The following is a 16,340-nucleotide window of genomic DNA, read 5'->3' on the forward strand; positions in this document are numbered from 1 at the left end:
CAAAATCCCACTGGAATTTGATGGCGGCCTAACTCCTTTAAGCTCCTGATGAACTCTGGGCCTCAGTTTCCCCCATTAGAATGTGGATAATTCCTCTTCCTGGCCTTTCAGGGGTGGGGTGATGGCACATGCCTGGATGTCCATGGCATACAAAGATGCCAGGGTGAGAGGAACCATCTTACCTCTGGATTTGGTCCTGGGGCAACCGCTGCTGGAATCCTGTGTCCAGTTCTGGTCTCCACCATTCAGGGATGGAGATGAATTGGAGAGGGGGCAGGGCAGGGTTAGGGATATGATTAAACTGTTGCAAAACCTGCCTTAGAGTGAGAGACTCCAGGAGCTCGAGTTGTTTAGCGTAACAACGAGAAGGTTCCTATCTGGGGAACAGAAGTTTGATAATTGCCGGCTCTTCAATTGACCAAGCAAATATCAAACACAACCCAAAGGCTGGGACCTGGAGCTAGACAAACGCAGACTGGAAATGAGGCTCAGATATTAACAGTGAGGGGAATTCACCACTGGGACAATTCCCCAGGAGTCATGTTGGATTCACCATTGCTGGTGATTTCTGAACCAAGCCTGAATGTTTCTCTCAGAGATCTGCTCTGGGTCACAGAGGAATCAGTTCAGGGAAGTCCTAGGGCCTGGGTGAGACAGGAGGTCGGACTCCATGATCACAATGGTCCCTTCTGGCCTTGAGATCCATAAAAAGATCTTGGAGTGGGGGAAGAGAGAAATGGGCCGTGGTTTATTTCCCGTGGTGTATTTCCCAATGTGAGGGTGGGGGCTGGGCAGTGAGATGAGGCTGGTTTGTGATCATGTCTGTCCAGGACTCATCTCTGCCCCCTGCTCCCTTCTCCTCATTCCATCATGGCCTCTCCCTCTGCACTGACCCCTCTGCCTCTGTTCTAGATCCCCCGCCGGCCCCCACGCTCTCTCAGGACCCCAGGTACACAGTGTATCTCCCAGGGGAGCGGGTCACCCTCACGTGCTCGGCTCCTGGGCGTGAGCTGGCTTCGGGATACAGATTCTTCTATCAAAAAAAGCAACGGGGCTCCCACATAGTCCGAGAATCAAATACAAGACACTGTCTGGAGCTCACAGCTCAGAAGGGAAATGCTGGGACATACACCTGTGCGTACTGGAGGTGGGAATCCAATCGAGAGATCTCGTCTATGAACAGCAGCTCCATCTCCATCACAGTGACAGGTGAGCCCCTGTTTTTCCTGCTGTTTGATGGGAGAGTTTCTAGGGATCTGACGCCCATCCCAGCTTCACCCCCTGTCTCTGGTCAGCCCCACTCCACACATCTCAGCAACTCTGTAGTGGGCTTAGGGTGCCAGCTGATCAGCAAAGACTGGGCAATTACAGGGCACTACTGCACGGAAGCTCACAGCACTGGGACCCTGCCTGGGCACTCTCAGCGGCACCCACTGTGAATCTTTAGCCCTGCAGGCTGCAGCTGCCTGGACTCCTCTGTCATGATTTCTGTCGGGAGAAGGATTGGTTACTATCACATAACCCAGCCTCCTGCCAGCACCAGTATGGCAGAATCCCTACTGCCCATGGAGTCAATGGGGCATATTCCCAGCTGGGGTCACTGGGCCCTAGTTCCACTGGAGTCAATGGAGCAGACTCCAGCTGGCGGGTGTGATGCTCCTGGCGGTGGGGTATCCATGGCTGTGAGGCACGTCGCTACCACCTGCCCTTAGTGCAGGGAAGCCTGGTCTGTGCCTGCTGGGGGCAGCTCCCCAACACCCCCGGCCTCAGCCGCACAAGCCCTCCCCTCCCAGCCCCTGCAGGCTGAGCTGGCCCTGGGCAGGAGCTGCCCCCCTCAGGTACCAAGGAGGGGACGATGGTCTCAAGAGGTTCACCGGCAGTGAGATCTCTGCTGCTCAGTGTTTGCATGGCCCAGCGGTGATGTGGTCCCTGGGCACTGAGCTGGGGCTGGCTGGGGTCTGTGTCCAGGATCCCTCCCTCTTCTGCTCTTCACTGGCTCTTCCTCTGCTTCTGTGTCACCAGCCTCCCGAGTAGGAACCATCTCCTCCCCCAACGCCCTTGTCTTTTCCAGACCCCGACCTGGCTCCCCAGCTCTCCGTGTCCCCGCAGCAGCCTGTCTACATAACTGGAGAAGCTGTGACCTTGACGTGCTCAGCTGCCAGGGCGTCCACTGTGTCCGGGGTCCGTTTCTTCAGAGACCACCAGAAAATCCACTCCAAGGAACTCCCCTCACCCCGGTACAGTTACATTGAGTCTTTTCGACTGTCAGGGGGGTCTGGATTGCAAGCCGGAGTGTACAGCTGTGAATCCTGGAAGACAGTGTCTGGGCGAGAAATCCCATCGGTGAGGAGCCAGCCCATCTCCATAGCACTGACAGGTGAGACCCCCTGTGTCCTGCTGTTGATGGCCCCCTGGTGGGGTATCTCTCTTCCTTGCACAGGGTGAGACACATCCCGGTCCCTCAGCTCCAGACAGAGCCATGCCACCCACTGGGTCAATGTCACTCCCTGGTTCTCTGGCTCTTCTGGTGGGTTTTGGGGGAGTGTTGGTGCAAATTTGGGTTTTGAAAACTTGGGGATGTTTAAGGAAACAAACCCCAAATCTCCCCCCATCTGTGGCAGGGGTCAGGCCCTGGTGTCAGACATGCTGTGGGGAGGTCAGGCACCCCAGCAGTAGGGAGAGACTTCCCGCTGATCAGTAAAGTTCGGCACTGAGAGGGCACTGCTGTGGAGGAGCTCGCTGAACTGTCGTCCCAGCTGACAAGGCAACCAATTCTAAGGTCCCAGCCCCGCCTCTTTATTCATGATTATTATCACAAGCGGGAGCAGTTACTGATGTTACCCCAACTCCCTGGCAGCGCCAATGCCCTCAGGATCCCCTGCTGCCCATGTGTATGGGAGGAGAAGGTGCTACCCACAGGTGCTCAGCACCCAGGGGGAAAGTGCCATCAATACAAAGTCTTCTCTCAAAGTAGGGATTGGGTCTCTAAAAAGATCTCTGGTCCCCAGTGGAGTGACTGGCTGATGCTCACAGCTGAGACAGAGACCACCTGTCCCTTAAAGCAATCCCGCCAGGGGATCCCACACAGAAAGGCCCTGCCTCCTGCTGTGTTCCATATGGGCACAGTGCAGCGTTGGGGATCAGTGAGGTACAGGGGTGCAGGGAGTTTCCCATGGAGAAGTTTCCCTCCCCCCTTATTCCTGAGATGAATATAACCTGGTAACATCTGTCCCTCACCTCCCAGGCCTTCCAGTGATCCCTGCCAGGTGTGACCCTTCTTCGGTATCTAAAGCTGACGCCTGTTTTCCAGACCCCAGTGTGGCCCCATCCCTCTCCCTGAGCCCTGAGCACACCAAATAACTCCCCGGAGAGCCTGTTCCCCTCACATGCTGGGCTGCCCCTGGTGTTCACTAAACTGCAGGATCCAGTTCGACATGGTGGGCAGATGGAGCATCTCAGCTGGGGGCTCATCCAGGGGCAGCTTCATTCACCCCTAGAGCATCACAGAGCCAGGGGCTCTGGGCCATGCACCTGTCTGCACCAGATAGGCCCATCCGGCCAGGAGGTCCCAGCTGGGAAGTGCCAGCCCCTCTCCACCAGCCTGGACACAGACCTGGGTATCCAACATGGCCGCCTTGCACCTCTACCCTCTGGGACGGTAGAATCCCAGCAGGGCATCCAGCTCTCAGTCTGCCCGGAGGGGGCAGGATCTCCAGACAACCTGAGCCCTCCCTATCTGCCAAGGGCTCCATAAATGCAAGGGGCTGAAACATTAGTAATGGAGAAGTGACAGGAAATGAGTCACATCCTGGCCACCTTCTGACCCCCAAATCCCAGCCCCATATTGTATCTGAAGGAGGCCATCTCCACCCCCTAGCCCAGCTCTCACTTATTTCAGTGGGGAGCCCCTCAGGATCCTGAGGTGAAGCAAGAGGCTCTGGACAGAGGACACAGGTCAGCTCTGAATAAATTGAATTCTGGGCACCATCTTCACATTCCTCACTGCTATGTCCCAGCTGACCCCTCCCTTTTGCTGCTCCCCACAGATCCCCCTCCACAGCCAGTGCTGGAGCTGGATCCCCCTTCTGGAGCAGTGAGTGAAGGGCTTCCCCTGCTCATCACCTGTGCAGTCTCCAGAGATGCCAGCGAGGGGAGATTTCACTTCTACAAGGACAGAGTCGAGATCATCCCTGGGGACATGGGGTCTGAGATCAGCACCACAGAGCCTGGCACCGGCTCAATGAATGTCTCTGTGCTCAGCATCCCACAGGCCGGTCCCAACAACACCGGGGAATTCACCTGTGGGTACGAGGAGAATGTGGGCGGGAGGTGGATCCCATCCCCCAGGAGCTGGGCTGTGAACGTCACTGTGAATGTCACCGGGACAGGTGAGACTTCCCTAATTTCTTAATTCACCTCCCTGTGTTGCTCCCATTGGAGGAGAACCATCCCCAGGAGCTCTGCTGGGAAAGGGAGGTCGGATGAGGTGACAGATGTCACATGGGGATAGAAAACAAAGTAGAGAACTTTATACCGGCTTTATGAACTTCTCTGTGCTCAGCATCCTGCGATCTGGTCCCAACAACACCGGGGAATTCAGCTGCGGGTACGAGAAGAATGTATGCGGGGGGTGGATCCCATCCCCCAGAAGCCGGGCTGTGAACGTCACTGACAGTGTCACCAGGACAGGTGAGGCGGCTCTTGGCTGCTAACTTCTCCCCAGACAAATTCACCCTCTTAACCCCACACACGCATACCCAGCTCTCTTGACAGTCAAGTGAGGACAGGGCAGGTTACAGGGCTGTTGGAGGACAGGCCGACAGGAGAGGGACAGACACAGAGACGAGAAGAATCAGGGTTCGGTGTCTACCAGTGAAAGAGAAGCTTTATGGCTCCAGAGATCCAGAGGAATTCATCACTAGTCCTAGAGGCACAGATACAGGGACATCATGTGCATCACGCTCAGCAGTGATGTTAACCTGCCAGTTCCCTTCATGATTTTCCTCTCTCTTCAGCTCCCAGCTTCCTCTGGGTCCAGGAGCTGGTGGTGGGTGGCTCCTTCTTCCTCATCAATGGCCTCATCTTCCTCGTCTCCCACTGCTGCTTCTAGATCCAGGTAACTGGTGTGTTCTGTGAAAGGGGCCCTTCATTCTCTGCCTTGCATTCTCTCCACAAAGTGACTGATTTGGACTGCAATCACTCCTCTTGAATTTCAGCCTGGGGGGAGGGAGGTTCTGGTGGAAAGTCCAAGAGTGAGATCTGAGAAACCTCCACAGGATCTGAAAGGCCTTTAGGCACCATGAACGCTTTAGCAACCAACTAAAATACAGCTGTGTCTGGGGTGGGGCATGGCCACTGTTTCACAGCTGCACAACCCTTGTGCACAGAGTTTGCTTGCTCGGTGTTAACCTAGGAATCCCTGTATTCTCATCCTACACAGGCTGGACCAAGCGTAATCACAGAGTGAAACCACCTTCAATGCAGTCTGAGTTTGAGCTTTTCAGCTGTGTGTTTTCATTTGGATTTGCTTGTAACCGTCTCTAACGTGTTTTTTTTCCACTTGGCATCCCTTAACCCATGGCCTGTTGTTAATAAACTTGGTTCATTTTAATCTAATCCAACCCTGGGCTGGGCTTGAATTTAAGTCACTGGTAACTCCAGTTAATGTGGCGAGCAGCTTAGGATTGTCTCTTTAAAGGAGCAAGCAACTCTTGTTATTTATGTGGATGGTCCAGGAATGGGCTGGACATTTCAGGGCAGACGGTCTGGGGAAAATTTGGGCCTCGGGGGTGTTGAGGTCCCTTGGATAGCTGTAACCAAGCCTGGGAGAGACCAGAGCATGACAGGAAGTACCAAGCAGGCTGCTGGAGTCAGAGTTTCTACACCAGGCCTGTTGATCACACAGACACTCAGTACCAGCTTGTCTCCTGGCCGGGAGCATCCAGACAGAGAGCTGCAGCAGCCGAGCATTTCAGGGTATCCAGGCTTACAGGGCAGGTGGATTTCGATCAAAACCCAAACGTTGCAAAGGGAAATGCTGGGTCATACACCTATGCATAATGGAGATGGAATCCTGTTGAGAGATCTTAACTAGAGCCAGTGCCACCGTCTCCATCACAGTGACAGGTGAGTCCCTGTTTTCCTGCTGCTTGGTGGGAGGGTAACTGGGAATCTGAAGCCCACCCCAATACCCCAGCTTCACCCCTTGTCTCTAGGGAGTGCTACTCCCTGTGTCTCAGATACGCCATGGTGGGCTTGGTGTGGGGGGGTCCAAGCTACTCATCAAAGATTGGGCCCCAGTTGGTCACTGCTGTGGGAAGCTCACAGTGCAGGAGTTACAGAGGTTGACTTTGAAATGTATTCTTTGGAAAGTAAATCCAGACAAAGTTCCTCTTCTCCTGCTGCTTGTTCTTCAGGATTCACGCCCCCTGCATCCCTAGGTCCATTTGCTTTCTTGATTGACTGGGTCCCTTTCCAGTAGAACCTCAGTGTTGTGAACACCAGGGCTATGAACTGACCAGTGAGCCACACACCTCACTTGCAACTGGAATTACGCAATCAGGCAGCAGCGGAGACAAAAAAAAATACAGTAAGGTACCGTGTTGAACGTAAACTGCTTTAAAAAAAGGAAAGCAACGTTTTTCTTCTGCAGAGTAAAGCTGTATTAAGTCAATGGTCAGTTTTAAACTTTTGATAGACCAACCACAACATTTTGTTCAGAGTTACGAACATTTCAGAGTTACGAACAACCAACTTTCCCTGAGGTGTTTGTGAGTCTAAAGTTCTACTATACGTTAGATGCAAATGTTCTGCTGTGGTCCTTTGCCTGGAGTCAAGCTGTCACACTGTCTAGAGTGGCTTATGATGGTAGATCCCTACCTCAGGGCATACTGTTAAAAACAGGGCAGACACCCCAAGCTGGTGGTGAGTCCTATTATTCGATGTCACCAAGCCAATAACAAATGTGAACTCCTGGATCACTGTAACAGCCTTACCATGGAGTGACAGACAGACCCCTTAGGTTCTCCAATCTGTCTTGCACACTGGACTTATTGGTAATGGTCACTTACACCAAAAATCACATCACATTCAGGTTGCTTCCTGAACCAAGAGACCACTCACTGCCCCAGAACAATTGGTACCCTAGATCCTACACCAAAGACAACCCCTGTAGCCAATCCTGGAATCAACTATCTAAAGGTTTATTAATCAGGAAAAAGGAATAAGAGTTCTCTGCAGGTTAAAGCAAGAAAACATTTACACGCCAATGAGTTACCATCTAAACCAGAAGAATGACAGATTTGTAGTGATCTCTATCCAAAGTGTCCAAACTGTCTATCCAAAGCCTCTGGGGATCTCTGGTTTCAGTTAAGAGTCTCTGGCCCTTCTGAGTTCAAATAGCCCAAAAGATGTCATTTCTTCTTGTCAGGCCTGGTCTACACTAGGACTTTAATTCGAATTTAGCAGCGTTAATTCAAATTAACCGTGCACCCGTCCACACCAGGAAGCCATTTAATTCGACATAGAGGGCTCTTTAGTTCGAATTCTGTACTCCTCCCCGACGAGGGGAGTAGCGCTAAATTCGACATGGCTATGTCGAATTAGGCTAGGTGTGGATGCAAATCGAACTTAGTAGCTCCGGGAGCTATCCCACAGTGCACTACTCTGCTGACGCTCTGGACAGCAGTCCGAGCTTGGATGTTCTGACCAGCCACACAGGAAAAGCCCCGGGAAAATTTGAATTCCTTTTCCTGTCTGGCCAGTTTGAATCTTATGTCCTGGTTGGACATCGGGGCGAGCTCAGCAGCACCGGCAACGATGCAGAGCTCTCCAGCAGAGGAGTTCCCAGATATAGATTGGGAAACAAATGCTAGTAATAACAATAGGGCTCAGCTTTTCCTAGACGTGATAGCTGATGAATTCCTCCATCAAGTGGTTGCTGAACCAACGAGGGGGGATGCCATTTTAGATCTGATTTTGGTGAGTAATGAGGACCTTGTTGAGGAAATAGTTGTAAGGGACAACCTTGGCTCGAGTGATCACGAGCTAATTCGTTTCAAAATTAATGAGAGAATAATCAATATTGCATCTGAGACTAGGGTTTACGATTTCAAAAGGGCTAACTTTACTAAATTAAGACAACTAGTTAGGGAAGTGGACTGGACCAACATATTTAGGAATCTAAAGGTAGATGACGCCTGGGGTTACTTCAGGATGAAATTGCAGGAGTTGTCAGAGGCATGTATCCCGAGAAAGGGAAAACGGCTCGTAGGTAGCGGTTTTAGACCGAGCTGGATGACCAAGCGTCTTAGAGGGGTCATTAAGAAAAAACAGAAAGCGTACCGGGAGTGGAAAATGGGAGGGATCAGCAAAGAAACCTACCTTATTGAGGTCAGAGGGTGTAGGGATGCAGTGAGAAAGGCAAAGCGACGGGTGGAGATGGACCTAGCGAAGGGGATTAAAACCAATAGCAAAAGGTTTTTTAGCCATATAAATAGGAAGAAAACCAAAAAGGAAGAAGTGGGACCGCTTAAAACTTTAAACGGAGTGGAGATTAGGGATAATCTTGGAATGGCACAATATCTGAATGAATATTTTGCCACGGTCTTTAATGAGGCTAATGAAGGGCTAAGGAATAGTGATAGAGGGACCGATGGGAATGAAGATATGGGGGTAGACATTACGGTATCTGAGGTGGAGGCCAAACTTGAACAGCTTAACGGAAGTAAATCGGGGGGCCCGGATAATCTTCATCCTAGAATATTAAGGGAATTGGCGAGTGATATTGCTAGCCCGTTAGCGATGATTTTTAATAAATCTCTAAATTCAGGGATTGTACCGTTGGACTGGAGATTAGCTAATGTAGTTCCTATATTCAAGAAGGGGAAAAAAAGTGACCCGGGTAACTACAGGCCTGTTAGTTTAACATCTGTAGTATGCAAAGTAATGGAAAAAATTTTGAAAGAGAGAGTGGTTAAGGAGCAGGAGGCCGATGACAACTGGGATAGATTACAGCATGGATTTACGAAAGGTAGATCGTGCCAAACCAATCTGATCTCCTTCTTTGAGAAAGTAACAGATTTTTTAGACAAGGGAAATGCGGTGGATCTAATATATCTGGATTTCAGCAAGGCGTTTGATACGGTACCGCATGAGGAATTATTGGTTAAATTGGAAAAGATGGGGATCGAAATGAAAATCCAGAGGTGGATAAGGAGTTGGTTAAAGGGGAGACTGCAGAGGGTAGTACTGAAAGGGGAACTGTCGGGTTGGAGGGGGGTTACCAGTGGAGTTCCTCAAGGTTCGGTTTTGGGTCCTATTTTATTCAATCTATTTATTGCTGACCTGGGAACCAAGAGTAGGAGTGGGCTGATAAAGTTTGCGGACGACACCAAGTTGGGAGGTATTGCCAATTCGGAGAAGGATCGGGATATCCTCCAGGGAGATTTGGATGACCTTGTAAACTGGAGTATTAGTAACAGGATGAAATTCAATAGTGAGAAGTGTAAGGTTATGCATTTAGGGATGACTAACAAGAATTTTAGTTATAAGCTAGGGACGCACCAGTTGGAAGTAACGGAGGAGGAGAAGGACCTGGGAGTCCTGGTTGATCGTAGGATGACTATGAGTAGGCAATGTGATGTGGCCGTTAAAAAAGCTAATGCGGTCTTGGGTTGCATTAGGCGGGGTATTTCTAGTAGGGATAAGGAAGTGCTAGTCCCGTTATATAAGGCGTTGGTGAGACCTCATTTGGAGTATTGTGTGCAGTTTTGGTCTCCCATGTTTAAGAAGGATGAGATAAAACTGGAACGGGTACAAAGAAGGGCCACTAGAATGATCCGGGGAATGGAAGGCCTGTCGTACGACAGGAGACTTGAGGAGCTCGGTTTGTTTTCCTTAACCAAAAGAAGGATAAGGGGAGATATGATTGCACTCTTTAAATATATCAGAGGGATAAATACCAGGGAAGGAGAGGAATTATTTCAGCTCAGTGCTAATGTAGACACGAGGACAAACGGATATAAAGTGTCAGTCAGGAAATTTAGGCTTGAAATTAGACGAAGGTTTCTAACCATCAGGGGAGTGCAATACTGGAACAGCCTACCGAGGGAAACAGTAGGGGCGAAGGACCTCCATGACTTTAAGATCAAGCTAGATAAGTTTATGGAGGAGATGGTATAATAGGATAACGGGCTTAGTCAATAGGTCAATTAAGTGCCAAACTGGTACTTAATTGGGTCAAATTGGGTCAATGATATGATATTCTTAACCTCTTTCAGAGGGTATGGCTGGAGAGTCTTGCCCGCATGCTCGGGGTTCAGCTGACCGCCATATTTGGGGTCGGGAAGGAATTTTCCTCCAGGGCAGATTGGCAGTGTCCCTGGAGGTTTTTCGCCTTCCTCCGAAGCATGGGGCAGGGGTCGCTTGCTAAAAGAGTGGGTAGATCGGCTAATGTGGCCTGCATCTTGCAGGAGGTCAGACTAGATGATCATAATGGTCCCTTCTGATCTTGAATTCTATGATTCTATGATTCTATGATTCTATGTAATCTCTGAATAGAAAGAGGGACCCAGCATAGACTGACCGGGAACTCTTGGATCTGATCGGTGTGTGGAGCGAGGAGTCTGTGCTTTCGGAGCTGCGCTCCAACAAACGGAATGCAAAGACCTACGGGAAGGTCTCCAAAGCCATGAGAGACAGAGGATACAGGCGGGATGCAACGCAGCACCGCGTGAAAATCAAGGACCCCAGACAAGGCTACCAAAAAATCAAAGCGGCAAACGGACGCTACGGAGCCTGCCACCAGTGACCATGGACTCTGACGATGGGACAGTGTCGACGGCCAGTTCCTCGGCGATGTTCGCAGACGGGGAAGATGAGGAAGGGTTTGTGGAGGACGAGGCAGGCGACAGCACTTACAACGCTGGTTTCCCCGACAGCCAGGATCTCTTCATCACCCTCACGGAGAGCCCCTACCAACCCTCCCCGGCCATTAACCCAGACCCTGAATCAGGGGAAGGATCAGTTGGTAAGTGCTTTAAACATGTAAACTTTTATTATTAATGGAACAGGAATCTGAACTATATGAAAAGGAGGTCTATATATATGGGGATAGAACAAAATCCTCCTGGGAGATCTCCACGAAGCTCTCCTGGAGGTAATCGAAAAGCCTCTGCAGGAGGTTCCTGGGGAGAGCTGCCTTATTGGGTGCTCCGTGGTAGCACACTTTTCCGCGCCAGGCTTTCATGAGGTACTCAGGGAGCATTGCCTCCCCGAGCACGGCTGCATAGGCCCCTGGTTTGTGCTGGCTTTCACGCAGCATGCGCTCTCTATCTCCTTCAGTGACCCTCCTCAGGGTGATCTCGCTCGGCGACTCCTGCATCTAATTAGGAAAATTACCGTAATGTTACGCCTGGTCCAAAGTATTTTTAAAAAATCTCCGGACAGACGGCGTAGCAGAGAGTCAGCACGCTGCTGCGTGACAAGCGTAACGGAAAGCCAAAGAATCAAATGGACGCTCATGGAGGGACGGCGGGGGGACTGAGGACGCAAGCTATCCCACAGTTCCCGCTGTGTCCGAAAATCATTTGCATTCTTTGCTGAGCTCCAAATGCTTCTAGGGTCAAACACAGGATACGCGGTGGTTCAGGGCATAGCTCGTCAATGTACAGCCACCCCCCACCCCCAGAAGGAAAAAGGAAAGAAATCGTCTCTTGACTCTTGTAAATGTCACCCTATGTGTACTGAATGCTGCTGGTAGACGCCATGCTGCGGCACGCTACGGTAACATCCTCGCCCCCCCTCCCCCGCCTCATGGGTGACTGACGGTGCAAAATGACTGGTACCCGTCCTCATCATCAGCCTTGCGGTAGATGGTGTAGTGCAATAGGACTGCTACCTGTCCTCGTCATCAGCCCATAAGTAGACGGCCTGCTAACCGTCTTCATCATAGCAACTGGGGGCTGAGCTCCATCAGCCCCCGCCCTTCATGTGTAAAGAAAAGATTCTGTACTGCCTGGACTATCATAGCAGCTGGAGGCTGCCTTACCCTCATTTCATTTCCCTAACAAGTCACTGTTTCTTATTCCTGCATTCCTTATTAGTTCAGCATACAAATGGGGGGACACTACAACGGTAGCCCAGGAGGGCTGGAGGAGGAGGGAAGCAACAGGTAGGGTTGTTGCAGGGGCACCCCCAGTGAATGGCATGCAGCTCGTCATTCCTGCGGGATCTGACACAGAGCGTCTGTGCTCTGTAGTTCTCTGATACACTGCAACCCTAGTACAGTTGCCCCATATTCTAGGCGGGACTGTTTCTATTTTTAGATACCATAAAGGAGGGATTGACTCAGGGAGTCATTCCCAGTTTTGTCTTTTGCACCCCTGGCTGATCTCGGCCAGGGGCACCTATGACAGCAGCAGAAGGTGTAGTGCAATAGGACAGCTACCCGTCATCACCTTGCCAATTTACATTGGCGTGGTTGATGGTGCAATATGGCTGGTAACCATCTCTGCTGTCATGCAAAAGCAAATGAATGCTGCTGTGTAGCGCTGCTGAATCGCCTCTGTCCGCGGCATCTAGTACACATACGGTGACAGTGACAAAAGGCAAAACAGGCTCCATGGTTGCCACACTATGGCATATGCCAGGGCAATTCAGGGAAAACGGGCTCGAAATGATTGTCTGGCGTTGCTTTCCCGGAGGAAGGAATAACTGACTCCATTTACCCAGAACCACCCACGACAATGAAATTTGCACCATCAGGCACTGGGATCTCAACCCAGAAGTGCAAGGGTCAGGGGACACTGTGAGGGGGTGGAACAGGGGCAGAGTTTATGCTTTCAGGATTGCCTGCTGCAGGAGTGCGGACGAGATAGGTGCTGTGCATGGTGTTGTTCACAGACACAGACTAGACTGTGTTCATTGTTCGCAAAAATGTATCTTTGCAAGGAATTCACTCCCTTTTTCCTATCACACAGCTTTGACTGTCTCGAGACCTGCCACAGCATCCCCCTCACAGAGGCTGGCAAAGATTAGGCGGTGAAAGAGAAATACACGGGACGAGATGATCGCTGAAGTTATGGGGTGCTCCCGAGCCGAGGCGGACCCTCAGAGCCAGTGGAGGGAAACCCTTTCTCTGTACCAGCACTCACACAGCGAACGGGAGGAGAGGCGGCGTGAGGAAGACAAGCAGGCGACTCAAACGCTGCTTGGACTAATGAGGGAGCAAACGGAAACGCTCCATCACCTTGTGGATGTTCTGCAGGACCGCAGCCAGGAGGACAGAGACCCCCGCAGTGTATCTGCAACCGCCCTCCCTTGCCACAAGGTCCCATACCTCCCGTCACCCAAAGTAACCAGAAGGAGTGGCGCCAGGGGCCGTGAAAACTGTCACTGCACCCCAGCAGAGTGCTCAAGTACCCAAAAGCTCTCATACCCTAATTTTTGAGAATTCCTTCCCTTCCTGACTCACCCTAGCCCCAATCCCAGTTTCATCCCCTGACTGTCTGGTTAATTATTAAAAATACTTTGCTGTTAATTACTGTTTCCGTCATGCTTTTTTACAGAACGCTGCATTTGAAGGGGTGGGTGGGTGGGGAAGGGGGTAGGGACTTTGCATAGGACAGTCACCTTTAGCAGGGTACAGAGACGGGGGCAGGATCAGCAGCAGGTCATACACACAGTGCAGTCAGTAGGCACCCTGGTTGGTATGGGAGGTGGTTTGCAGGTTCTGTGTGGGTGGGGGGGTACGTGACTTTGTAATGGGGGAGGGGGGTTACAGATCTCATGCAATGGTCCCTGTCCTGGACCACAGAGCCACGCAGCAGAGGAATCTGTATCCGTCCTCCCCCACCAGAAGGCCACATAGCCCCCGCACACAGAGTCCCAAAAAGGAGGGATGGCAGGCTCCGTTGAAACAACCAGTCCGGCACTGCAGACCGCTCTGGGAGCAGGAGCCTGTCATTCCTCGAATTTAGAGGTGGTCTTTACATCACCGCACACCCTACCCAGCACAGCCTGCGTCCCAGTTTCAACCCTTTAATGCAAAGTCATCAATAAAGAAACCTTTGTAAAGTTACAGTGGAACATGTATTTTATTTTTAAACGTGTGTTTGAAGTGGGGGAAGCGGGGTGGACGGGGTATGTAACTGCAGATGCTAGTCAACAGTAACTTGGTAAAGAAACAGGGGCAGGTTCAGCTTCTCTGTAAAGAAACTGAACAGTCACAGGTCACGCTGCTCGGTGGTAATTGAGTTCCTTGTCGCTGTGCAAGGCGCCTGCATAGGGCTTCACGAGGCAGGGCATTAGCGGGTAGGCTGGGTCCCCGAGGATCACTATAGGCATCTGCACATCCCCAAGAGTTATTTTGTGGTCCGGGAAGAAACTACCTTCCTGCAGGCGTCTAAACAGACCAGAGGTCCTGAAAACACGCGCATCATGAACTTTGCCTGGCCACCCGACGTTGATGTTGGTACAATGTCACCCATGGTTCACCAGTGCTCGCAGCACCATTGAAAAGTAGCCCGATTTCTCAGCAGCTGACTGTGGAAGAGGTGGACGATAAGGTGCGAGAAGTTGTCAACGGCCATAACTGCAGCGGGCTCCGTGCTCGCAGTGATGTGGCGCCCGCGCTGTCACTGAGCAGAAAAGTGCACGAACAGATTGCCCGCAGGCGCTTTCAGGGAGGGAGGGAGGGAGGGAGGGCGTGATTGACGGTTCAATGATGACAGTTACCCAAAACCACCCTCCACACAATTTCCCCCCCCCCAGCATGCACTGGTGGGAAATCCCAGCATTTCAATGGGCAGCGGGGAGTGCGGGAACTGTGGGATAGCTTCCCACAGTGCACCGCTTCCAAAGTCGACGCTTCGCCCGTTACTGTGGACTCACACTGTCGAATTAGTGTATTTACTGTGGATACACAAATTCGACTTTATAAGGTCGATTCCACAAATTCGACTTAAGTTGATTCGAAATAGTCTTGTAGTGTAGACATACCCTCAGGGTTTTTCATTTTCTTCCCCCAGATTTCAGGAGGGTTGGATGTGTTCATATGCATGTCTCTTCTTTATGGGTGCGGGGACGAGAGCAACAAAGTGTTTTGTCCTCTGCTGTTCCACAATGGTTTGTCTGGTGTCTAGGGGCCTTCTTTTGCTGGGCAGGAAATAACACCTCCTGTGGCAAACTCGTATTTCACACTTGTTCATGCTTGTCTCTGGCCTGTGGGTGTTTACCATTTCAGAGAAAACACTTAAATATCACCTTATAACATGGGGTATTCACATTATCAGTGTCGGAGAAAAACTCAGTTCTCACTTTCTGTTTGGGTCAGATACTTTATTCTGACCCAATAAAGTCAGATACTTTATTCTGTTTAGCAGCTACAGCAGGGAGAGAGTGCACTAGGACATAGGTTCTCCCCTTCCTAGACAGGTCTCTCAACAGGTAAACAATTACAGAAGCATTTATACTTTTGTTACAGACATTAATAAGCAACAGCTGCATTTTGTTTATACATAGGTCATCCTGATATCTTGTTTTTCTCACTTCTGAGACTCCAGTCCACATTTCGTATTATCTACACAAGATCGCAACAACTTCTCACACAGTTCTTTTCCACTCACCTCACACAATCCTCGCTTCTACAAATCTCACGTTATTAGGGTTACAGCTAGCCTGACTCTTGCTAACAGACTGTCTTGCATTAAGATCCCCTACAAATCCCTATCAGTTATTTCTCTACTTCCACATCAGTGAGATTAATTCAGGAAGCATCATACAAGCATTTCATAGAGTCTAAACACTAAAAACATTCTTGTAAGTCCAAGGCCTTGTATACACTACACAATTTTGTTGGCAAAAGGCAGCTTTTATCAACAAAACAATGGAGGTCACGGTGTACACACTACAGGGTACTTCCCACCAACAATACTCTCCTGCTTTGCTGACAAAATAAAAGCACCTCGATGAGAGCTGTAGAGCTTTTTGCATCAAAGTCAGCTTGACAAAGCGTCAGTGTGGACACTGCATTCATTATGTCGCTGTAACTGGCCTCCAGGAGGTATCCCACAATGCCCACCATGACTGCTCTGCTCAGTCTTGAACTCCGCTGCTCTGCATCCAGCTATAGAGGCACACGCCTCATCCCTTTCAAAGCCCTAGGAAGTTTTGTAACTGCTCAGCCTGGAGAGCTCCCACTGCTACTGCCCAGCTGGATGGCTCTGCAGCAAACACACTCCTGCCTTGACTACAGGGTAGGGGGTGGATCTCCTGGGTCTGTGGGGAGAGGAGGCTGTGGTAGCACTCGGAGGGAATCATGGAATCAAAACATTATGGGG

General features: G+C 50.7%; 1 protein-coding gene across 3 annotated transcripts in view; it reads left to right on the forward strand.

The window, feature by feature from the left end:
- The first annotated feature begins 831 nt into the window (after positions 1–831).
- Positions 832–16,340, forward strand: part of LOC123347296 — a 76,465-nt gene continuing 60,956 nt past the window's right edge. Inside the window, exons 1-5 of one of the 3 annotated variants that reach the window (XM_044984716.1) lie at positions 832–1,209; positions 2,072–2,377; positions 4,047–4,388; positions 5,016–5,116; positions 12,981–13,031. In XM_044984716.1, coding sequence (XP_044840651.1) covers positions 1,176–1,209; positions 2,072–2,377; positions 4,047–4,388; positions 5,016–5,110 — 777 coding nt within the window. In that variant the 5' untranslated portion in view covers positions 832–1,175 and the 3' untranslated portion in view covers positions 5,111–5,116; positions 12,981–13,031. Of the gene's footprint in view, positions 1,210–2,071; positions 2,378–4,046; positions 4,389–5,015; positions 5,439–12,980; positions 13,032–16,340 lie in introns of those variants that run through there. The other 2 variants (XM_044984715.1, XR_006573098.1) reach the window with 2 other exon arrangements.

Source organism: Mauremys mutica, chromosome 13 (genome assembly GCF_020497125.1).
Source record: "Mauremys mutica isolate MM-2020 ecotype Southern chromosome 13, ASM2049712v1, whole genome shotgun sequence".
NCBI classification, from domain to species: domain Eukaryota; kingdom Metazoa; phylum Chordata; order Testudines; family Geoemydidae; genus Mauremys; species Mauremys mutica.